Source organism: Pelodiscus sinensis, chromosome 8, assembly GCF_049634645.1.
Source record: "Pelodiscus sinensis isolate JC-2024 chromosome 8, ASM4963464v1, whole genome shotgun sequence".
Lineage (NCBI taxonomy): Eukaryota > Metazoa > Chordata > Testudines > Trionychidae > Pelodiscus > Pelodiscus sinensis.
The window spans coordinates 32,634,405-32,658,510 of record NC_134718.1 but is presented as its reverse complement, the minus strand read 5'-3'; the positions used below and the strand labels follow the sequence as shown (position 1 = coordinate 32,658,510).

The window sequence follows — 24,106 nt, the reverse complement described above, 5'->3', positions numbered from 1 at the left end:
GAAAGTTGTATTGGCTAGCCAGAGTGAAGAGGCAGCAGGTTTGTATAATTTTTGGTGGAGCCCAGTCCAAGTCCCACCCTTCCCAACTGATGTGTAAGATTGTGAGGGGTGTGAGGACTCTGGGGATGAGGCTGAGGACAAGGGGTTTGAGCTGTGGGAGGGGCTGGGTCTAGGGCCCCTATCCCTATATCTCCTTCTCCCACCCCAGCACCACACTCACTCAAGCCCCAGGCAGAAAGGACTCCATTCGGAGTTGCCTGAAGTTGCGGGGGAATGCCATGTGCCTCGTCCCAGCCAGGCTGCAGCAGTTAACAAGGGGGAACACTCCAAGAAGAGCTGCTTGCTGCAGGCAAAGCAGGGCACAAGCCACTCAGGTCAGGCAGCTGGCAGGGATGCCCAAGGAAGTTGTGTGGGGGAAGTTGTGTAGAGGTATGCAGAGCTGGGAAGAGACAAGTCCATACTCGGACCCAAACAAGTTGCCCCCTGTGCCTGAGTGGTCTTTTTAGCTTCACTATATGATTTGATACTACATGAAAATAGACCAGATACCTGACTTCTGTTGACTTTTGTTGAAGTTGAGAGAGTTAAGTGTGTCTGAAAATCAAGCTCTAGGAATTCAGTAGTTCTCCTTTCCATTTCATCCTTTTCTTGCCCATCTTCTTGTTACCCTAGTGGACATCCCATCTCTTGGTTTCCCTGAAATCACTGTTCAGCGGTAGACAGCAATCACCAATTTCACCTCTTCGGTCTTCAAGGGATGATTTTCATCAGTAACTGTCAAGAGTTGAATTACAATGGTTCTTTAATAGATATAAAGATACAGTGTTTAAGTACATGAGAGGTAACAAGTTGATTAGGGAAAGGAGGTGATTCATCCAAAAGAAGTCTGCATCCATTTATATCAGGGCTACATTTAATTATTACACAGGTGTTCTATGATTAAGATGTGCTCCAAAGGAGTTCTACAGCAAGTACAGAAAAAACCTGCTGGGAGCGGAAGAGAGGGAAGGCATTCTGCTTTCACAAGCACATACCTCTCACCGGGACTTCAGAAATCAGCAAGAAGGTCCTAAATTGCTGTCAGTAATCTTTGGCCTCTCTGTGAACCAGACTCGAACCTCAGCTGTTCTGGAACCTTTGCTGTCAGGGAAGCAGCAAAAGAACTGTTTGCAGGCCCCCAGTTCTGGAGATGGTTTTAGGATGACTGCTTTAAGCTATATCAGCTCCTGTAAAAGGCATAAATCCCCTGTATGCAAGCTGGGGATGGCTGAAGTCCTAGAGTGCTAGCCATGTTTGAGTATAAATGACTGTTTAACCAATAAGCGGATGCTTATCAGTTGATGGTTACACTCAGCGAAGCCACCTCCCAGGGAGTTGGGCGGGCAGAGGTTGGTGGCCCTTCTCCCGGGGAGGCTTTGCTGCAGACTGCAGTATAAAGCTAAGCTTTATATTGCAGAGCTTGCAGTTTGAATAACCATGTTACTGCTGAGATTTTCAGCAGTTCTGATTACCCTATTACACGATTTTTAACATCCCGAGCTATAACCACATCCTCCTCAAGCTGGGGCAGGAAGGGAAGTGGCATTAATTTAAATGTAAACGGTGTGCTAGATTCCTTGCATAGCTTTAAAACCTCTCAGTCCTAAATCTGTATTTAGGCACTTTAATTAAATGGCTTAAATTTTCAAAAGTGTAGAACATGCTGCAGCTCCGATAAATTTCACTGGGTGCTGTTAATGAAATGTTGACTTGGTGCCTGTATTTAAAATGTTGGCTATTATATTATCTATATCTACAGTATGTTTATGTATTTTAGGATTGTTGCATAAAATTTGTGCAGAACACTCTATTTGTTATATTGCTTTCTTATTTTTATAGCAAATGTTTCTTTGTTTTTGTATGTACTTTACTTAGATTCAGTAACAGAAAATTTAGAGAACAACATATGCAGCCCACAAATTGTAACTCCCCATTCTTAATAAGTAATAACTTTCCAGGAAGAACTAATTACATGTGGGTTTTTTGTTTTGTTTTTTGTTTTGTTTTTTTGCTTTAAAAGCTAAAGCATAGCTGATTTCATGTGAGGTTGATTTTAATTTTTCCTTTTTATTTAAGATCATATATAAATAGTTTTGTTCTGAGCTGTGGTGTACAGGCTTTTAAAAAGCTCAATTGTAATAATTTCATGTTCATTTGTTTTGTTGTGAAACCAGTTAATAGAATTGAGACCAAAATTATGTATTTGTGGTAAATTATGATATTTGCATTTTGCATTGTATATAAATTGAGAAAATGATAAATGGACCCTTTGAATTTTGACAGTCTACTAGACTGAAGTCCATACTGCTTCATTGCACCTGTGAATAAAAATATGTACCTGCATATCTTCTGTATCCCCTTCAGAAATCTAGGAGGATGCAGGAAATAACATTTAAGGATTGTTCATTACCTTATCAAGAGTACAAGGATTACACTGCATGTTGGTGAGGAAGTGGGTTTGGATGAGAGCCAGATGTGTGCTTGCAGAACAAAACAAGTGATCCAGATATATTCATCTGACATGTTTGTTCTTTGTCTTGCTGATTTTTGAAATCCTGGTGCGAGGTATGTGCTTGTGAAAGCAGAATGTCTTCCCTCTCTTCTGCTCCCAGCAGTTTTTTTTCTGTATTTGCTGTAGAACTCCTCTGGAGCACATCTTAATCATAGAACACCTGTGCAATAATTAAACGTTTTGTTCATCATCTGGCTAGCATGCCTTAAAAGCCATTAAAAGGAAGCAGATTTCTAGTTTTGACAGAAGGTGGTGTGCAATATAAGGAGCTGCCTCTCTGGATCAGCACCTGTCTGCTTGCTCTTTCTGCAGTCCTCTTATATTATTGCTGGAAAGCTTCCAAACATCATTAAACCTCTGTCAGATAATCATTGGGGTAGCAGAGCCCGGAGTGAATAATAACCAGAGTAAAATCATTTTTGGCACTGAAATGCTTCAGAAAACCTATTTTGAATGTGAAAATAGAAAGCTATTAATTGAACAAACTTCCCAGAATTTGACGTATTGCCAGGTTATATGTGTTTCATTGCAAGTTGGTATCTTCCATGCTCTGACGGAATTCTTAACTTCTAGAGGAGTAAATTGAAATTTGGTTTTCTCTCAGCATAGTCTTCAAGGGGCATCTGCTCCAAATTTACCTCTGTTGGGGAATTCTTCTCTAGATAAACCTTTGCTAGGAATTGCAGGGGGATGGCACAGAACTAAAAAGCATTGGCAAATCTAGGTATTCCAGGTGGAAAATGGTGAGTGATGCAAATCAGGATTCAGGACAGATAGCAAAGTGCAAGGTAGGCACTTTGAGAAGCTGTGCTGGGGTCAGAGCGGTTTGCTGCACACGTTCATGAAGTCTGAGATTCTCCTCCATTTTTATAAATCCTTTTTGTCTGAGTGATTTCGCCATCAATCACTTTGATCTGCTAGTTCTTCTGCTCTTCCTTTGTAGCATATCAGTTTCATCAGGGGAAATAATGTATCCTTAACACATTTGCTGAATTACTGTTTGATTGGTGGGGAGACAAGGTACTTAGCTAAGTGCCTTATCTTCTCTAGTCTATATTGATATGGGACTTCTGGTTTAGCCACATTCTCAGAGTGTTGAATCGTGATGATACTTTGCTCTTCTATAGCATATTCCATCAAAATCTATGAAAACACTATACAAACATTAATTATTTTATATAGTACCCTTATGAGACAGGTAGCATGATCTTCATTTTGCAGACTGATAAGCTGAAGTATGCAGAGGCTTTGACTTGTCCAAAGACCCCCATGAAGTGCCTTTTGATATCTCTATTTTGATTAGCTTGAAGAACACCCTTTCTCTCTAGGAAGCCATCCATCCTTTTGTGTCCATCTCTGTCCTGAAGTAAATTTTGAAACCGCTATGGGTGGATTGAAAATGAATGAATAGGTTGCTTTCTGCTGTTAGTTCAGATTTTGGGTGGGTTATATTCATTTTCAGAAATACTACTGAATTACCTCTAAAGTTTACAGGGCTGGCTAATGCGTTGTTTTTTTTTTTAAGGGAAATCCCTCCCTAACCTACTGTTACTTTTCAGAGAGACGAGAATTTCTCCTCCATCTAAATTTAGAATGTTCTAGTTTTAAAGGCTGCCTCATGTCACTGGGCTCCTGTATCTCACTAACACTTGAGATGCTCCCAGAGAGGGGAAGCCATAGTATGGATACAATTCTGAACAGAATTTCTATTCTCCCAGCTTCTCTGAAAATTAATATGGAATTTTGAACCTTCTGCACTGACCAGCCAGGTGCCTTGGTGAGATCTGGAATCGGTAACAAACTCTGCCCTCTGCCTCCAATGCTTTTGAGGATGGTGAACTTCCATCACCAAATTCTGCTGCCTAGTGGTATGTGAGCAGGTGGGCAGATTAACATGCAGGTGAATGTCTGATGTGCTGCCTTTCAGTATCATACCTGTTAATGCCATACTACTCGTCTTTTTAATTCTACTTTGGTTTTCAATGATTCTTTCATATAAGTGTATGAAGCTTCTGATGAGGACCAACTAAGTAGAGGATGTATTTGGGGCAGTTGGTGACTGCAAAGTAGCTGACCCTTTCTATCTATAACCTTCCCCCCCGTGGCTGGATTTGATATCCTAACATAAGCAACATCTGCATTGCCTGACATTTCCGTCTACTGATTCCCAGCATTGTACCTTATGTGTACAAGGTGCTGAGTTGCTAACTGCATGCTACATTTCAGAAATTCATTTTTGTAAGAGAAGCACATCATCAGGGATAGTGCAAAATCATCCAAGCACATTGTACACTTATATTTCTCTAAGCAGTATCAACAAATGTACAGTACCTAAATCCTGGAGAGAAAAGAGATTGCTGTATTATCCTACCATCTACAATGGTAAGCATTTGAGGGGGTTTTCAATGCTTGTCGCTACCCTTTTCTCACCTGCTTTTAAAAATATGAAATTGCTTTTTTGGGTACTTGCTTCAGATTGAAACAATTGGGCCTATCATAGCCATGAAAAGGTAGCTAATTTTTTATGTTAATCAGTCACAGGCTAATGACGTAATATGACTCAGCTACACTGCAGTGCCAACTCGCCAGGGACAGATTTGTGTGGTTAATCTACAATAGCCCTATCCTAAAACAGTATTAACATGGCTGGAGTTTGCAGCGGACTAAGCTCCCTGCAAACTCTGTGTGCATGCACGTGCACACATTTTATTCAGTGGTAATGCAGCTCTTTGGTGGTAGTTTTTAATTGCAATAAACTGCAGTAAGTTGCTTCTTTTGGCATTTTGAGTATTGAGACTCTTAGGAAAACTGCTTGGACTCTCTGTCATTTTGGCTATGCCATTTGAGGCAAAGCAAAGCTTTCAGATTTATAAGTAATCCTGACAATAGCAGCAAAATCCAGGCCAAGCAGCTGAAAGTGCAATCCTGAAAGATTACATGAAGGAAGTTTCAAACACCATTGCTTCCTTCCCTTCTCTTGTCTTTTGTCCTTCTGCTGCCCATTGTCTTTTCAGCCAAATCCATTAATGTTTCGTATGCTTGTTGCACTTCTGATAGATTATTTAAAGGTACAAGTTTGTGCTGGCATTCCCACTTGGAATAAATGGAGCTGAAGTGCTTTGCTGCTGTCTTTATGTGGTTTAGCTATGATTTACCACTGTTGTTCCAAGGCTTGAAAACAGAGGTACCAAGTTATATTGGAAAGGTTGTCTAGAGGAAACCACAGGACATAAGTAGTATAGTGATGAGTACTTTACAAATGCCTAAGATAAGACACTGAAAAGTAATGTGAATATAGTTATACTTAATTGTAAAATGTATTTTGCTTGAGTTTATTTTTACAGTAAGGAATTATGTTTTGAAAAAACACAGACAAAAATGTATCTATTTTGATAGCCTGCTTCACTTTAATCTCTTTAAAAAAGATACTGTTGAGGTTTGAACAAAGGATGTTAAATTACATTTAATCAGCTAATTGAGTAGTCGATGGAATTTCTAGTCGAGTAGTGACCTGTCTACCTGATAAGCCTAGGCTTATTCTGTCAGCTACTTGGCTAGTCGCTTACATGCCTAGTTTGAACTGAAGTTTGTCATAACATTTTTGCTTACACTTGTAATGTTTAATTGTGTATGTAGTTACCAAAACAAATACTTTGATGTTCCAGCTTTATGATTATAAAATGACTACTGGCATGCCTGAGAGACTCTACAGTGTAATCTGTACATAGTAGAGGGGAATTAACCTCTAGACAGGAATAGTTTATTTTTAAACTCTCAACAGAAACTTCTAAAATGAGAGGTACCCGGACTATAAAAATGAGTCATTTTGATTCCAAGGCCATGTTTACCCTATGAGAGAAGGTTGAATTTATTAAGGTTGTTCTTTTTAGCACCTGATTTTATAAAGTTGAAGGTGCATGTCCGCACTTTGTACAAGTATTCAACGTAGTTTGAAGTAGCGTGTCCTTTGCATTCTGGAATAGCTACCTCCTTTGCATCCAGGGCACATGGGGACCAAAATTGAGCAGCAGGTGGTTCTGGTTATATGTTGTCAGCTGTCCATTATCCATTTGTTTCCTCCTTCCTCCCATGCAATGGCAACAGTATATTCGTGACTTTTTTTCTCTTGCTGGGTTATCTGTGCAGATGCTATAGCAACATGATCATGGACTCCATCATGGATCTTGTTCAGCATCAAAGCTTTATGATGCTGATGTTAGCCTTAGTGCGCCTAATGCTGGAGTATGTCTGCCAGAACAAGAAAGAACCTCAGGAGGCCATGAACATTCTCTTCTGTAAAGCACTTGAGTTGAGCGAATTGCAAATGTCATTGGCATTCAATCTTCTGGACACAGACAAGCATAGACTGATGGGACTGCATTGTAATGCAGCTATGTGATGATCAGTAGTGGCTGTAAAACTTTTGCATGTGTCAGTCTGCTTTCATGGAACTTTGCACATTGCTTATGCCCTCCCCGGAGTGCAAGAATACCAGAATGAGATATGCTCTAACAGTGGAGAAGCAAGAGGCAATAGCTCTGTAGAAGCTTGCAATGCCAGACAGCGATTGGTCAGTTGGGAATCAATTTGGAGAGGGGAAATCGTCCATGGATGCTGTTGTGATCCAAGTAGCCAAGGCAATCAATGCCCTTCTGCTATGGAGAGTAGTGACTCTGGGAAACATGGAGGACATAGTGAAGCAGTTTGCTGCAATGGGTTTCCCTAACTGTGGTGTGGTGATAGACGGAATGCACAACCCTGTCTTGGCACCTGACTACCTTGCAAAGGAGTACATAAACCACAAGAGGTACTTCCAATGGTGCTCCAGAGACTGGTGGATCACAAGGACAGTTTCACCTACATCAACGTTGGATGATCAGAAAAGGTGCATGATGCATGCATCTTTAGGAATTCCTGCCTGTTGGGCCGGCTACTCGCTGGAACTTTTTTCCCCAACTGGAAAGTTACAATCAAAGAAGTTGAAATGCCAATAGTGATCCTTGGAGACCCAGTTTACCCCTTGTTTCCATGACTCATGAAGCTGTACATGGGTAGCCTGGACTGTAGCCAGAAGCAGTTCAACTATAAGCTGAGCAGGTGCCAAATGGTGGTAGAATATGCTTTTTGTGCTTTGTGCTTAGCAGGTTAGACCTCAGTGAAAGCAACATTCCCATTGTGGTGACAGCCTGCTGTGTGCTCCATAATATTTGTGAGAGTAAGGTGGAAATATGTCTGTTCGGGTGGAATGCCAAGGCACAATGCCTAGTCAGGGATTTTTAGCAGCCAGGTACCAGGACAGTAAGGAGAGCACAGCGAGGGGTGGCACTAATCAGAGATGCTTTGATAATTAGTTTTATGAATGGACAGTATTAAGAGTCGTGCATGTTGCACTCAACAGGGTGCCCTTGCATTCAGTGTACTTGCTTGTAATCCTCCACCCCACCCCTGCAATACAAGCAGTTAAGAGACTGTTCACAAATCATGTCTTTTTATTAAGGGAAAACAGAGCAGTGGCAGAACAGTAGTCCAGGGCGGGATCTTTGTGTGTCTACGTGCGTGCGTGCACACAGTCACAATTGTGAGGACAGCCTTTTGGTATGCGACACATCCCTGGGGATTGAGTGTGAGGCTTCCCTTGGCACCCCTACCCACCCCCATATTCTAGGGCCCCTCAGAGAGAAGGCTATGGAACTCAGTGAAGAGGGAATGTTTGTTCGTAAGAGCTAGAGGGGGTGTTTGTCCAGGAAGGAGCCCTGGAGTGCCACCATGCAGTCCATCACATCTGCCATGGATGCCAGTGCTTTCTTCTGGTGCTTCATTTCCCGTTCCCCTCCTTTCCTGATGCTCTGTGTGCATCTCCTCCAGCAGCATATTCATCCATTCACTTACACACTTCTTGTCTGTAGAGTGTAAAGCCTAATCTGTTGGAACAAAATGAAGGTCTGTCAAAGACAACAGGGATGTGTTATGTGCAAGGCCACAGTTACGCTTTTAGGCAATCCCTTTGCAGCAGGTACATCTCAGAGTTCTTAGGGGAGCAGCTGGACTCGGTTTGGAGGTAAGCATGGGTAAGGGACAGGTTGGGGTACAAGCCTGCGGGTGGGAGAGGGTGAAGGGGTCTTGTTGTGGCAGCAGGTCAGGGGCTCATATGGAGCTTGTTTGTTTGTTTCCCCCCTCCTCCCATTTTCCAGGAGAGTGCAACTATCCCTTGCTGTGGGGGCATGTGGATGGGAAGCGGGCAGGGGGAGTCAAGCCATCTTCATTGGAGATGAGCAAATGGAGGTTTACTGCAGAGGCATCAGCTAATAGCTTCCACTGCTTCATCCAGATTGTTATCTCACATGGCAGTCTCCTGATAGGGAGCAGATGCTGACTGAATGTGGCTAGAAACCTGGATCTTACCCTGCAATGATTTGTGCTGCACTTACACCAGTCCATTTACTGCTGGCTTGGCATGGAAAGGTGTCCTACTGTGGAGGACAGAATAAGGCAGGCCTCCTCAGAAACCATGTGAGAAGGATTAAAGAGTTCCTCTATGAGGGTATGTCTACACTACAGCACTAATTCGAACTAACTTAGTTCGAATTAGTTAATTCGAACTAAGCTAATTCGAATTAGCGCATCTAGACTTAAAAACTAGTTCGAATTAGCATTTTGCTAATTCAAACTAGCATGTCCACACTGAGTGGACCCTGAACTGAGGTTAAGGATGGCCGGAAGCAGTGCCATCAGGGCATCAGATTAGGACTTAGAGCGTGGAGCTGCTGCCTCAGGCTAGCCGAGGGCTGTGCTTAAAGGGACCCGACCCCCACCCCGGACAGACAGTTCTCAGGGGTTCCCCGCTTGCAAAGCAGTCCTGGCTTGGAGTGCCCTGAGTGCCCACACTCGGCACATCATAACACTCAGCCATCAGCCCGGCTGCACTTGCCGCAGGCTGCCATCCGGAGGGGGGTCAATCAAGGGGCTTCAGGAGAGTTTCCTCCCCGAGGAGCCCGCAGAGCCAGCCCAGTTCTCCCCATCGGGGGCTCGTACCCCATTCCTCCCTCACCTCCTTCCACTTACCCCTCCCTAGCCCCCCTTCCTGATGTACAAAATAAAGGACACGTGTGTTCAAAAATAGAAACTCTCTTTATTGAACAAAACTCGGGGAGATTGGGAAAAGAAGGTGGGAGAGGGGAAGAGAGAGGGTGGGAGAGGGGAGGGCAACTAAAATGATGAAGGGTTTGGAACAGGTCCCATATGAAGAGAGGCTAAAGAGACTGGGACTTTTCAGCTTAGAAAAAAGGAGACTGAGGGGGGATATGATAGAGGTCTATAAAAGCATGAGTGGTGTGGAGAGGGTGCATAAAGAAAAGTTCTTCATTAGTTCCCATAATAGAAGGACTAGAGGACACCAAATGAAATGAATGGGTAGCAGGCTTCAAACTAACAACAGAAAGTTCTTCTTCACAAAGCAAATAGTCAACCTGTGGAACTCCTTGCTGCAGGAGGCTGTGAAGGCTAGAACTAGAACAGAGTTTAAAGAGAAGTGAGATCAAGTCATGGAGGTTGGGTCCATGGAGTGGTATTAGCCAGGGGGTAGGAATGGTGTCCCTGGCCTCTGTTTGTGGAAGGCTGGAGATGGATGGCACGAGACAAATGGCTTGGTCATTGTCTTCAGTCCATCCCCTCCAGGGTACCTAGTGTTGGCCGCTGTTGGCAGACAGGCTACTGGGCTAGATGGACCTTTGGTCTGACCCAGTACGGCTGTTCTAAGCTCAGGGCTCAGGGTCGGGGGTCTCAGTGGACCACCTTGATTTTCATGCCAACCTGCTCCTGGGTGGCCAGGCTGGCACCTATCCTGCCCTAGACGGCCACTTTCCTGTGCCTAGTGCGGAGGTCATGAATGAGGTCCACGATCTCTGCACTAGACCAGGCGGGCGCCCGCTTCTTGCGGACCTGGGCAGGCTCCCGGGAGCCACCAGCCTGGTCCCGGGAAGAGGCGGAGGGCTGGGTGGCAGTGGGTGGCCGGCTTGAGCTGTGCCAGGTGCAGGGTCTGCTGGCTGGGTGCTGTCAGGCTTGCACCTGGCATGGGCACCGTAGCCAGCCCGTGCCCCTTTAAGGGCTCCGGGGCCGGGAGGGGGGGCAGAAGATTTTCCCTGGTGGTGCCCAGAGTGGCCACCAGGGCAAGCTGGGGAGGGCTAGCCTCCCACTAGTTTGAATTAAGTGGCTACACAGCCCTTAATTCGAACTACTTAATTTGAACTAGGCGTTAGTCCTCGTAGAATGAGGTTTACCTAGTTCGAATTAATTTCGAACTAGCGGTTTGCCTGTGTAGCGCCTATCAAAGTTAATTCGAACTAACGTCTGTTAGTTCGAATTAACTTTGTAGTGTAGACATACCCTGAGAGCTTTATAGGTATGTGCAGTGAGGATTCCTGCTTAGTCTCCAGATAGGTTAACAAGCTGTTCTGGGGACCCCCTGCTGTGTAGGTACACTGGCTGCCACAGATCACACCTGATTGCCTTATCCCACTTTTAGCAAGATAAAAAATGTAAACTCACCAGAAGTGCCCTCTTTGGTATCAGTGCCTGACTGAGAGACATCCTAGGAGGAGGGGATTGTCTCCAAAGTTATTGGCTCTCAGTGACCTCAGTTGTCCTGCTGTCTGCTGACCATTCTCCTTTTCCTCCTCGACTATACTGTCCTCCACGCTGCTGCCTGAGGGTGCCTGAGTGTCTTGGGAGGCATCAAAGGACTGACTAAGGTATCTTCTCTCTCTCCTTCATCCCCCGCAGGATCTCCTCCTTGCCCCTTCCAATCTTGGCATAGATATATCTGTGTTTCTTTTTCTGGTTCGCAGTTCTGCGAGAACAGATTCCTCTCCTGACACGGGAATGAGGTCCAGGATCTACAGAAGTGAAGACTGAGGGGGGATTTGATAGCAGCCTTCAGCTTCCTGAAGGGTGGTTCCAAGGAGGCTGGAGAAGGGCTGTTCTCAGTAGTGACAGATGGCAGAACAAGGAGCAATGGTCTCAAGTTGCTGTGGGAGAGGTCCAAGTTGGATATTAGGAAAAACTATTTCACTAGGAGAGCGGTGAAGCATTGGAATGGGTTTCCTAGGGAAGTAGTGGAGTCTCCATCCCTAGAGATTTTTAAGTCTCGGCTTGACAAAGCCCTGGCTGGGTTGATTTAGTTGGGATTGGTCCTGCCTAGGGCAGGGGGCTGGATTTGATGACCTTCTGAGGTCTCTTCCAGCTCTATGTTTCTATGATTCTATTATCTCCTGCATGCTCCATGTCAGTTCTCATCTGTAAACTAGGAACTCAAGGAGCTCATGAAATTTGAACTCATGGTCAGGTGTGCAGCTCAGTGTGCTGTCTGCTTGCCATGTCGGCCACAAAGGAAATGAAATTCAAATTTTGCCAGGTCTTTACCTGTTCACCTGGAGAGCAGAAGAGTTGCAGGTCCTGGTCAGATCAGTCGTCACAGGGGACTATGAGACACTTCCTGGATGCCAAGAACATTGACTTTCACAGTGCTGTGTCTGCAGTACCAAAAAGTCAACCATGCAAGATCAAATTTAGTGGTCATTCCTCATGAAAGTGGGAGTACAGAAACCAACTTTAATGGCCCTTTAAGTCATGTAGACTCATTGTTAGAAAATCAGCCTAATGCGTTAAGTTGGACCAAAATTCCCTGGGAAGACTGGGCCCAAGTCTCCTTGGCTCAAAATAAATTACACTGCATACTCTGTGTTATGGAGAAAAATGTAGAAGTGAGATTTTTTTTTTTAATAACCTTCTGAGGAACTCTGGGCCCTTGGTAAGTGCCTAGTAGTCTGTGCCTTTAAGACATAACCTCTTTTACAAAGGCAGGATGATATAGGCAATGTTCTGTTGGCTGAAGGGTAGACATGGCTATGTATATTGTCGTCCCCCTTTTGGCTAGTTTTTCTTATGGGAAACAACTAAATAATAGCTCTTGCATTCTCCCAAATTTGGTGGTGTTGTGCGATCCTCACCACTCTTAAGTATGTGTAAGGAAATCTGGGGACTTCCTTCTTCATTGGTGTTGTGTGCCTCCCTCAGGGAGAGGAGGTCACAACATACAGAATTTGCAACACTGTAATTAAACACCTCACAGATTTGGCCCAGCACAATATATCTTCCTGACTGCTGAATTAAAAGTCAAGGGAGAAATGTGTCACCTCACTTCCCTTGATGGCTTCCTCTGTTTAGTATATTCCTTTCAGGGGGTCTCTTTTGGAAGGTTCTGACCTTTATATAGGTATCCAGACTGTGCTTATCAGTTGTGATTGTGGTTTTGGTGACATCACCTACCTCTGCCTGCATTTGTATGCTTGAGGATACTCTGGGACCCAGTTTGAAAAGTATATAACACATTCTCCAGCTGCAAGTCAATTTTCTTAGAGTGAAGGTAGAAGGCACTTGCGCTAATGAGTAGATTCACTCCACATACTTTGTGTGTGTAATCCAAGAAGTGCAAAGGTAAGTATGGTGTTGACTGTGTGAACGAACCTCTGCATCCATCTTCGTTTGCAGTAATAAAAAAAAGTCTTGTTTATTCTTAAGGCAGCAAGACATTCTCTTTCTCATACCCCATTCCAGTTAAATGGCTCACCTTTTGGGTAACTGTGTTGATCTCTACTGCTGGCTACTACTTATTGATCTCTGATTATTTTTTCCCCAGTCTCTTATTAAGGTGTGTGAATGAAAACTAAGTGAGTGGGAAGAGAATGTGGTTTGGACACATTTCCCATGCATTGTCTACACATCATTTTCCAGGCCCATTGAATAGATGGCTAAAGCATGTTACAGAAAATATTTCACTTGTTGTGCTCTAGCAAGTTTTCTCAAGGGTAAGAAAGCCAAAAGGAAACTTTCTTTTTCAGCTCTGCCTTGGTGCTTACCGAAAGACACACTCACAAGCTGTGGTCAAACTGTTTCTGGTAGCAGAGATCCCTGAATAGCTTATATTTTAACCAGGAAATCCTATTTTAATATTTTGGGGACTTAAGTGGATGATCAAGCTCTAAGTCTGAAAGGCCCCTTTCCTAATTACATTTGAGATTTTTAGAATTTCTTGGTTGAACAAAGTTACAACATTTTCAGAGCCCTCTAATTGCTCTCTTGTTTTTTTAATTCATAATTAGCATTGCCACCTCTGTGGTACAGAACATCAGGACACCAGGAATGACCCTGAGTCCATAAAACTGGACAGTTGTAGGCCTTTCAGATTCCCAGAAGAGCTACTTTAAAAAAGGGATGATCCTGAGAGAACTAGACAAGTGGCAATGGTCAGTATTTGTGGACTCTGATGACTTCTGTCACTAGAACTCCAAGGGAGTGAGGAAGTGTAAGCAAAAGTATAGAAGCCTTAGAATAAAGGAAGGCAAAATGACTGTGGTTGCCCTAACAAAAGGAAAAACTATGTAGCACTTTAAAGACTAACAAGATGGTTTGTGGGCCAGACCCACTTCCTCAGATCATATTCTGGAAGAGAATTGGCATGACCATATATACCAAAGGAATACAATGACAAAAGTGAACACATTATTAAACTGACAAATCAGATTTCGTACAGGAGGTGAGGGGGAGGAAGGGAGAGAATAGCTATTTGAGTCAATGAATGGCTAATCAGGGGTGGTAAGTGGGAAGCTATCTTTGTAATGGTTAAGGTAATTAGCATCTTTGTTAAGGCCCATTCCTAAAGTGTCAAATTTAAGTATGAAAGAAAGTTCTGAAGTTTCCCTCTGTAATCTGGTGTTGAATTCTCTTTGAAGTAAGATACATGTAGTAAGATCATTAAGACTATGTCCAGGTAGGTTGAAATGAGAAGCAACTGGTTTTTCCTCGTGAAGATGTCTGATTTGTGGGCATTAATTCTTTGGCGAAGTGTCTGAGAAGTCTGTCCAATATATATATCAGAAGGACACTGTTGGCATATGATGGCATAAATTATAATTCTGGATGAACAGGAATATGTGTTCTTGATCATATAACTGACATGGTTAGGTCCAGTGGTGGTGTCACCAGAGTAAATATGTGGACAAAGATGGCAACGTGGTTTGTTGCAAGGGAAAGTTCCAGGGTTGATATTAACAGGGCTTGACAAATGCAGCTCCGGTGCGAGAGGGCGGGGCGAGACGCCAGGATACTGGCGTGACCTGGCCCTGCTGACTTTAAAGGGCTGTGGCCGCGTGTCCCTGGGAGCTGGCTGCAGCGCGTGGCACAGCCAGGGCCCGCCCCACCTGCTCCAGTCCTGGTATGGCCCCAGCCCCCCATTGTCTCCACGCTGCCCATTTCCCCATGCCTCCCCTGCACCCCGGACTCCCTGCTCTCCCTCTTCCGTGCGACCCTTTGGCTCTGCGCCGCCCTTCACCCCTCATCCTGCTCCCCCTGATCCCTGCCCCCCCAGCTCTGTGCTGCCCATTCCCTGCACTGCCCCTAGACCCCGATCCCTCTGCCCCTCCTATTCCCCGCATCCCATTCTCCGTGCCTCCACCACACCCTGCTACCCCCGATCCCTGCATCCCTCTGGCTCTGTGCCTCCCGTTCCCCGTGCCACCCCGTACTCCCCCATTCTTCCCTGCACCCCTCTGGCTCTGTGCTGTCCCTGCACCCTGCTCCCCCTGTGGGTCAGGAGTGAAGGGTGCATGCCCATAGGGAAGGGCTGGACAGGGCAGGGAAAAGGCTGCTGTGACCCAGCAGCAAGTGAAAGGGGGAGTTCACTTGAAGCGCCTTTCCCTTTATGGAAAAAAAAATGAAAATGCTATTTGCTATTTATAGGGCTAAAATGCTGGGACAAAAAAGAAAACAAACAAAACCGCATTGCAAAATGCAAACGTGTAAAAGACAACAACAAAGGGGGGGTGGCAAAAAATGTTTTGCTTGGGGCGGCAAAAAACCTAGAGCTGGCCCCTGGGGAGGGGAAAGGGCTGGGCTGGGCTGAGCTGTGGGAAGGGGAGAGGAGGGGAAAAATCTGGGGAAGGGGCTTGTGCTGCGGGGAGAGGAGGGGAGGTCAGGAGAAGACGAAGAAAGAAGGCACCAGGGGACAGGGGTGCAGGAGAGACAAATGCCAGGGGGCCAAGTGCAGACAATGAGGAAAAGGGCAGGAGGGGAGGTGTCAGTGGGTGGGAGGACAGGGTGATGCTGGGAGAGGAGAGAGTAAGGGCACTGGGGGCTAGAGGGGGAAGGGGAGGTGCTGGGAGAAGGCTTGAAAGAAGGGGTGGGCATAAGGAAGGCAGGGATGGAGCAAGGCATCTGTGAGGGCACAGAGGCATGAGGGAAACCGGGGGCAGAGAGTGGTGAGGGGGTGGGCATCAGGGAAAAAGAAGGCAAAGGGGACAGGGGCAGTGAGGGAAGGGGAAGGCATCAGGAGGGTGCAGGTGCCAGGGGATTCTGGAGGTGGAGCAGAAGGGTAGACACCTGCAGGGGAGGGACCAGCACCAGAGGAGAGAGGAAGGGCAGGTGTAGAGGGAAGTTTTAGGAGAGGGGATGAGGAGGGGTAGCTCACATGATCACAGTGGGGCTCCTGGAGGAGTGGGCACAGGGGGGAGAGAGAGGCTGGCGGAGGGGGCCAGATCTCAGTAAGGCTGAGGGCAGTGAGAAGGGCAGGAGTCAGGACAGCAGAGGAGGGTGAGGGGTTGGGGGGCAGCAGGCACCAGGGGAGCTGATGGAGCAAGAGGAGGAGACATGGCAGCAGAGAGAAAAGGTAGAGGTTTATAAGATATTTATTAATAACTTGGGTGATATTTATTAATAACTTATTAGTAATTACTATTCTTATTCTTATTAGGAATTTATGCCATGAAAAAAACACTTTTTGTGGGGGAGGGTGGCGAGTCCATTTTTTGTCTGGCGAGTAGGGTTTTCCATAATTTGTCGACCCCTGAATATTAATGTGCTATGTCCTGTGGTTGACCTTGAAGCATGTGTATTTTCAGAATGTACAACTTTATTACTAAGGCTGTCTACACTAGCACTTTTGTGAGTGTAACTTTCATACTCAGGAGTATGAGGGGAAAAAAGTCCCCCTGAGTGACTTAAGTTACACCAACAGAAGCACCAGTGTGGACAGTGTTACGTTGGTGTGAAATGCTCTTCTGCTAACAAAGCTTCCAATAATCATTGGGAGGTGTTTAGTTATGTTAATGGGAGAGCTCTCTCCTATCAGCATGAAGCAGCTACATAGGAGATCTCACAGTGATGTAGCAACATTGGTACAGGTGTATTTCTGAAAGGTGTTTTAATGTAGAGCTGGCCTGAAACTCAGGAATTTCAGCATTGTTATCTCTGGGGAAGATAGGGTCTTCCAAGAAAGAGGATTATATGGGCCTGTGGGGGGAGGAGTAAACTACATGAATATCTTGACAGAATTGAGAGTTTTAAAATTTTCTCATGGTTGGTGGATGTCAGGCCAATTGGCACTAAGCCTGATCTGGAGATGTAATAAAAAATATTCTTCAAATAGTCAGAGCAATCAAAGCCAAAAAGAAGAAGAAGAAGAAAAAAGAGAGAGAGAAGAAACCATTTTACTTTCATCAGTGTTTGTCAATGAGACTCTGGTCCTCGGTGCTCTAATGTGAATTTTGGAAGCTCCTGGGAGTATATTAATCTTTATAATTGTTTAGCATGCGATTTGGGCTTTCTTAGTCATTTCTCATCTTTCCTACCTCATACTATTTAGATACTTTATTAAAATATCTCATTTTAAATGGTGTGTGCTCTGCTAGAGTTACAGCTGCATTTCAATTAAATTGCTGCTAGGTGAACTATATCCACCCAGTCCTCAAAAAATCTGCACAACACAAAAGGAGGAGATTACACAAATTAAGAACAGGAAAAGTGTTTCTCCTGAGACTCAGAAATAGAACACAACGAATTCCTCCACTGAGGTGGAATAATAAATGAAAGAGCTGAATGCTTGCCCAAGGATCCAGACAGGAAGATTATTTAGCACTTGGAAAATTGGGGCTTGGGAGTGACTTCTCATTCAAGGTTACTGGAAGCATCGCAGGAGTGAAACTCCTAGTATTAATTGGAGGAAGACTTGGCTAATACACTGCATGGAAAAGAAGCTCTCCAATACAAATGGATTGGGCAGTGAGGAGTGGGCAGAATTTATCAGAAAAAAAAGAGTGTGTAGCTATGTCCTATAGTCCATCACCTCATACTGACTTGACTTTCTGGGTCAGAAGTACAATCTGCCTCCTTCCTTACGCATGTTTACAAGAATGCAATGACCACTACTGTGGGAGAGCTTCCTGCCAGGAAATAAACCAGGGCAGTTGGCCTATGTCAGTGCCAAGTACATTCTTGTAAACTATCTTTAGGTGATTTACAGCCAGTTTCTCTAACTTAATAGGAGTATGAATGATGAAGTTGGCAATTGTACCACTAAAGTGCTGTTAGAAGTAAGCTTGCAGTGGGTTTTGGTTAGATATATGCTAGATTCGAAAATAATAGTTAATAAATGGAGATAAAATGTTTCAGTAGTTGCTTATTTAAAAAAAAAAGCTCATGGGCAGATCTTAAGATGGCCATGAATTGGCTGATTGGAAATGGGACACAGCCTTTGTCATGTTGGCCACTGTTTTGAATCTAACCTATGCTAGTAGTGAGAATAAACAAAGTTACATGACTATGAAATAAACTGCTGGTCTGAGCCCAGTTCCTAGTGAACAGGTGTGCAAACTGGTACTTTCATGCAGATGGTTGTATTAGCCATGATGATTGAACTACCCTCCTACTGCTGGTGTGGATGCATCGAGCCCACTACTGGAGCACTCCCTGCTGCTGTAGGATTGAGGGGAGGGAGGAAGCTTTCTTCACCAGTTTGCCTGTGGATAAATAGGGAATTTCCATTTCCAAAGCTATTAATCAGGCAGATTACAACAATATTAAATTCACTTGAAAATAAAATCAAGAATTATCCCATGAGCACTTCCAGTACTGTTTCTTTAGAGAAAGGGGTATTTGCAATGTCAAACCAATTTGTCAAAGTCAGCAGTAGTAAATTGTATAAATCAGTACTGGGGAGACTTAAATGCATTTTGGAAAGGGGAAAGTGCATCCTCATAGCTGCTAAGTAGATCTTATGTTTAAGATGATTATATATGGAAAAATCAATGTATCATTGACTCTAGAAGGGCAGTTTAATGAACTTAGTCTTTTTCTGGCCATTAATATTCACAAATTCCATAATGGCAGAAAGAGCTGTGTGTGACTGTTTTAAGCCAATGTTTACAGAGACTAATATAAAATTTAGTAGGAAAGATAGAATGAGGGCTTATTTCCTTGTGGTGGGAAGACTTTACCATTCAGGACCTTGAGGACCCTCTGCACTGGAACATTAAACTGAGTTTGAAAGTAGTATTTTTATTGGAAAGCTTTCTGAAGGCATCAATGGTATTTTAAGGTAGAGTAATTTCCTGCATCTTAATGGATGGGAAAAGCACTTTATGCTTCAGCATGATGCATTTCCAAGCACTATTGCTTGAACTTTCCTATAATGAATTCTGATGTCATTTTTGTGTGTGGCTTATAAATGGCGTTAATTACTGGAGTGGCTCCCTTATGGATTGTGCTTTGGCTTTTTGCCCCCTTTCCTCTTAAAAGTCTTTGAATAAAGAAGGACTCAGTGGCTTGGGGGTTAATGTTAGGATAAAAAGCCCTTGTGTGCAAATCTGATTTTGGACCAACCTGGCCACAACCATTGTCTTCTGAGGACTGACTCATGAATAATCTGGTCTCAATCCAGTTTTCTGTTAACATTGTCAAATCAATTGTAGTTAGCCCAGACTGGCCTTCTTTGATGATGTTTTCTGCTATGGATTGGAATAGGCCTTAAGACTGAACTAATATCTCATATTTAATGGTGTGGTCCATCTAGTTCAGGGCTAAGTCAAGTGGATGCGGTAGGGTGGGGAAGGCTTGCAGTCCCACTGTGCTGTATGTACTACAGCAGGGCTACTCAACTTTGGAAGCCCCAGGGGCCACGATGATACTCACAGTACATGCCAAGGGCCGCAACTTTAGGCTGTGTCTACGCTGGGCCACTTATTCTGGAAAATCAGCCGCTTTTCCGGAATAAGCTGCAAGCTGTCTACACTGGCCCTTGAATTTCCGGAAAAGCAACGATGCTCTACTGTACAAAATCAGCCGCTATTCCGGAAGAACTATTCTGCTCCCGCTCGGGCATAAGTACTTATTCCGGAACACTGTTCCGGAAAAGGGCCAGTGTAGACAGCCCAGTAGTCTTTTCCGGAAAAAAGCCCCGATTGCGAAAATGGCGATTGGGGCTCTTTTCCAGAAAAGCGCTTCTATATTGGCCGCAGACGCTTTTCCAGAAAAGCAGCCTGCCAATGTAGACGCTCCTTTTCCAGAAAAACTGAAAACGGAATAGTATTCCGTTTTAAGCAGTTCCGGAAATTCATACCAGTGTAGACACAGCTTTTGTGTTGTTGCATATACATGCAAATAGCTTCTTTCACACTGACAGGCATGAATACAAAGCACTTCCCACAATGCCCTGGCGCTCCCCGCACCTCCTGCCTGGGGGTTAGAAATGCTGACACCCTATACCCAGTCTGTTCCAGCCAGCCTGTCTGCTTGCATCTTTCAGTGCTCCTCCCACCTGGGAGACTTCTCACTGTTGTGAAGCATGTTCCCAGTAGAGGCCATGTTCAAAGGATCCCACTTGTAGGCCACGTGTTTAGCCCTGCGTAATCCCAAACTGCCCTGTGGGCCACAAACATACAAGCCGCTGGCTGCATGTGGCCCACAGACCGCATGTTGAGTAGCCCTGTACTACAGGAATTCAGTTTCCTAAATGTCATCTGGCATCATCAACAAAGACTAATCTAATTTTCTATTACAAAAATAATTTTTCTGAAGACTCATTCTACTAAATGCAAAATAAATACAGAAGTAGAGCTAAATGTCAGAGACACTTAAGGTGCCACAGGACTGCTTGTTGTTTTTACAGTTACAGACTAACACAGCTACCCCTCTGAGACTTTCCAGGGTAGATTTTTATAGCCAGGTCTGCAAACATGCCTCAGTTTATTTTGTGTGAACATTATTAATGGGTTCTAACACCTCTCTTTCAGATCTTTGAGAACTTCTGTTTTGGAGAACTGCAGCTGAATTCAGTCCACCTTTCTCAGAGATTTTCCACAGACAGTTCTGGTTACTATGCTACATCTGGGCAGCTCACTTTCTCCTGAAATAATAACTTGGCTGCTCCAAAAGATCTGTTGGGTGCCCAGAATGGCAGAATACATTTGATCTTGATTAAAGGGGTAACATTAAATTTGAAGCCTGATCAAATATGAAAAGAGATCTCTTATAAGGATTCTACAAAGACTGGGACACCGTGTTGCTTCTTCAAAAAAACATGCACAATCCACGACAGATGATGGATCTCTCCTGTATCCTTCCTACAAATACCCCGTCTATCTATCCTCTTGAAAAGCTCTGGTCTCTTCCACCTCACACAGCCTTTTCATCTCTTAATACTTTTAATGTACAGGTTTCTTTGGTTTAGAAACAAGCTGTCATCTATAAGATAAACTGTCATTGTCAGCTAACATTATATACACAGTTTATTTCTTGTTTTAGATGTTTGATGCAGTCTTACAAGTTTACAAAAATAACATTTATTTCTCCATATAGTCTCTTTCTCTCTGGCAAATATTTGTGTCTCAACCTCTTTTCTCAGTTTTGTTTGTAATGGAGCAGAAGATATGTCTCCATGTTGTTTACTTCCTTAGTTCAAAGCCCAATGAAGCCAGTGAAAAGACTCCTGTTAAATCAATGGACTTTGGATCAGTCTTTATATGAACCAGAATGTTGCACGTCCCTGTCTATATGTCACTAACTTGCTTGTTGTATACCAGTGGAGGAGACATACCCAGCTTTCTGGGTATTGCACCAAATCTTGAGTATTTACTTTTTAAATGGGCAACTAAATCTCAAAATATTTAAAATCCAGAAGGGCTCCACAGACCTTAAGAGAACAGTGTTAAGGTAAGTCATTACTTGGTGCCCAAACTGGAAGTAGTTCAGTAACATTATTGATGTTAATCACCAAATAAATTATTTTAAAAACCAGTGTTTAACTTTTGTTGCATTAATAAAGCTGTATCATAAATTATTTTTGTAAACTTTTTGCACTTGTATTAATTTTTATTTCATGTTAGCTAGGAATCATATCTTTCCAAATTCAGTCTGTCTTTTTTCACTAGATAAGCTAAAAAACTGATGATCCTTTTTAAATTTTATATTGAAAACATTCCTTTTGCTCAGAAAATCATATTTTGAATATTCATCTTAGTCTGAAACTTTCCTGTACATGTGTTTTTTCTCCAGCTCTCTTCCTATATTGCCCAGTGCCAGTACACACACATCCTCCCATGAGCCTCCTCCAAAACCACCTTGAATGCTTCTTAGCTCATAAAATATATGGATGCGTACTTGAGACATAATCCTGTGAGATACTGAGAGCTCTCAACTCCTGTTCATTTCAGCTTTCAGTGCCTCTCAAGGAACATATCTCAAGGTCACGCTATTAGTCATCCATCCAAAAGTACAGACCTGGATTTTATTTTATTTTATGGTAGAAAGATAAAAGAAACTTAGCATGTTTTATTTTTAAGATCTGTAACCAAGAAGCTGTTTATGCACTTAGCAACACACTTCAGACTAAATATTCAGGCTCTAAAAGGACACTGAGTACTATTTTTGTTCCTCTTTGTAAGCAATTACCTCTTAGAGACTTAGCAATAAAATTACCTTTCCAACTAGTGTTGCCCTTTTTAATATTGATTTTTTTTGTCTGTTTTTCCTCATTGAGGTCATTATTGTTATAGCTGGTTTTGATTATGTTGGATTAGATTCTGCCTCCTTGGCTAAAACTTGAGTTTCTGAATCCATACATAATCCCATTGAAACCAATGGGACTTGTGCACAGGGAGCTACTACTTCCCTTGAGCAAGAGTAGCAAGACACGGCCCTTTGTGCACAAATACTGTTATGACGTGAGTGAGCACAACGGTGGAAAGGGCATTGACGGCTGAAGTAGCACAAAACAGTGTCTGTATGGGTCCTTCAGTTCTGTTTCAGTTTTCCTCCCAGGAAGAGTTAAAAGAATGCTAGTCTGTTTCCTCTTCTGCATATTGTCTTTAGTATGGTTAATTTCTAGGACTGAAAGTCAAAGCTTTTGTTTGAAAACTGAATCTGGTCCTCTGTGATCAACATGTTTTGTGCCTCCAGGATTTTTAGCTCATCTTTATTTTGAATGTAAACATCATCTACTAGTCCTCTCTCGTGGAAAAAATTCTAATTTCCAGTAGCCATTCTAAGAATGTAACATTTTAAAGGGAGGGTGTCATCTTGAAACTAATGTTTGTCTGAATGTTGCAACTACTATTGTGACAAAAAACACCTACCACTACCATAAATTAAATTGAAGAAAATATTTTCCCATTGATTCCTTTGTGCATTTAACAGCACTTGGCACAAGTAGGCCTTATTTCTACAGAGAGCTACAACCCCCCTTGATTTCAGTGGAGCTTTGGGTGGAAGCTTGGGAGGGGGGGTTGCATAAAGCTCATTGCAGAATCTTGGCCCTAGCTAAGCTCCAACAGTGCCTAACCCGGACCCTACTGTTGAAGGGGATGTTCTGTCCCAAATGGGAATTGCTACAGTGCCATGGTGGCCTGCATGCCATGTCCAAGGTTTCCAAATGGCTGTACTTCCATTTAAATGATTAAGGGTATGCAACTGAAAAGGGGAGAAAATCACTGCCCCGGACAATAGTTTTTTAAAGCTCCAGGCTGCCAGTATCCTTCGCCTCCCAGCAGAGATTCATCTGTAAAAAAAAGTTTACTTTAAAAATTCCCTGAAAACCCCCATTTCCCCCTGGCTCCCAACCTCGCTATCCGCCTTCCAACGAGCGCTAGCCCCCTACGCGGGAACCGGCGAACCCGGTTCTCCCGGCGCAGAGGGTCGGGGCCGCCTCTTGCCGCTGCTCTGAGGGTGGGCGCTGCCGCAGGCACTTTCCCTACGGCACCCAGGTGCCGGGCTCCTTGGCAGGAGACGCGCTGCTCGGCCGCCGCCTCGTTCCGTGGAAAGCCGGGCAACAGAGCCGCTGCCCGGCCCTAGGCCTCTGAGGCTGGCGGCGGCCGGGAAAGGGACTGGGTGAGGGGACGCGGCCGGGGGCTGGTGTGGTGCCCCCGGGCTTCCGCAGCGCAGCTCCTCTCGGGGCCCCGGGCCGGGCTCTGAACGGGATCGCGGCGCTCGCCGCAGCCTGTCCGCGCCCTCCAGCTCTGGGTTCTAGCCTGAGCGGCATGTGCTTCCCCAGGGCCTCTGTCGTGCCCGGCGTCCGGAGGCCTCTTCGGGAGCGGGGCTCGCCCTGTCCGCGCCGGCCGGCTGGCCCGCCCGCCTCTGAGCTCATGCCCACTTGGAATGCCGGCCCCTGCTTTCTGGGTGGCTCCCGTGTAACAGGTATGATGTCAAGTGTGATGCTGCTGCTACAGTGACTAAGCC

The 24,106-nt window shown here is 44.3% G+C and overlaps 1 protein-coding gene across 12 annotated transcripts in view; it reads left to right on the top strand.

The window, feature by feature from the left end:
- The window catches only part of ASCC1 (activating signal cointegrator 1 complex subunit 1), a 94,317-nt gene extending 72,594 nt beyond the window's left edge, over window positions 1-21,723 (top strand). For all 12 annotated transcript variants that reach the window (XR_012905606.1, XM_075934994.1, XM_075934993.1 and 9 more), the window contains one exon: window positions 20,668-21,723. Coding sequence is in view for 11 of the 12 variants with exons in the window: in XM_075934994.1 (XP_075791109.1) it covers window positions 20,668-20,784 (117 nt within the window). In the remaining variant the exon portion in view is untranslated. The remainder of the gene's footprint in view (window positions 1-20,667) is intronic.
- Window positions 21,724-24,106: the final 2,383 nt, after the last annotated feature.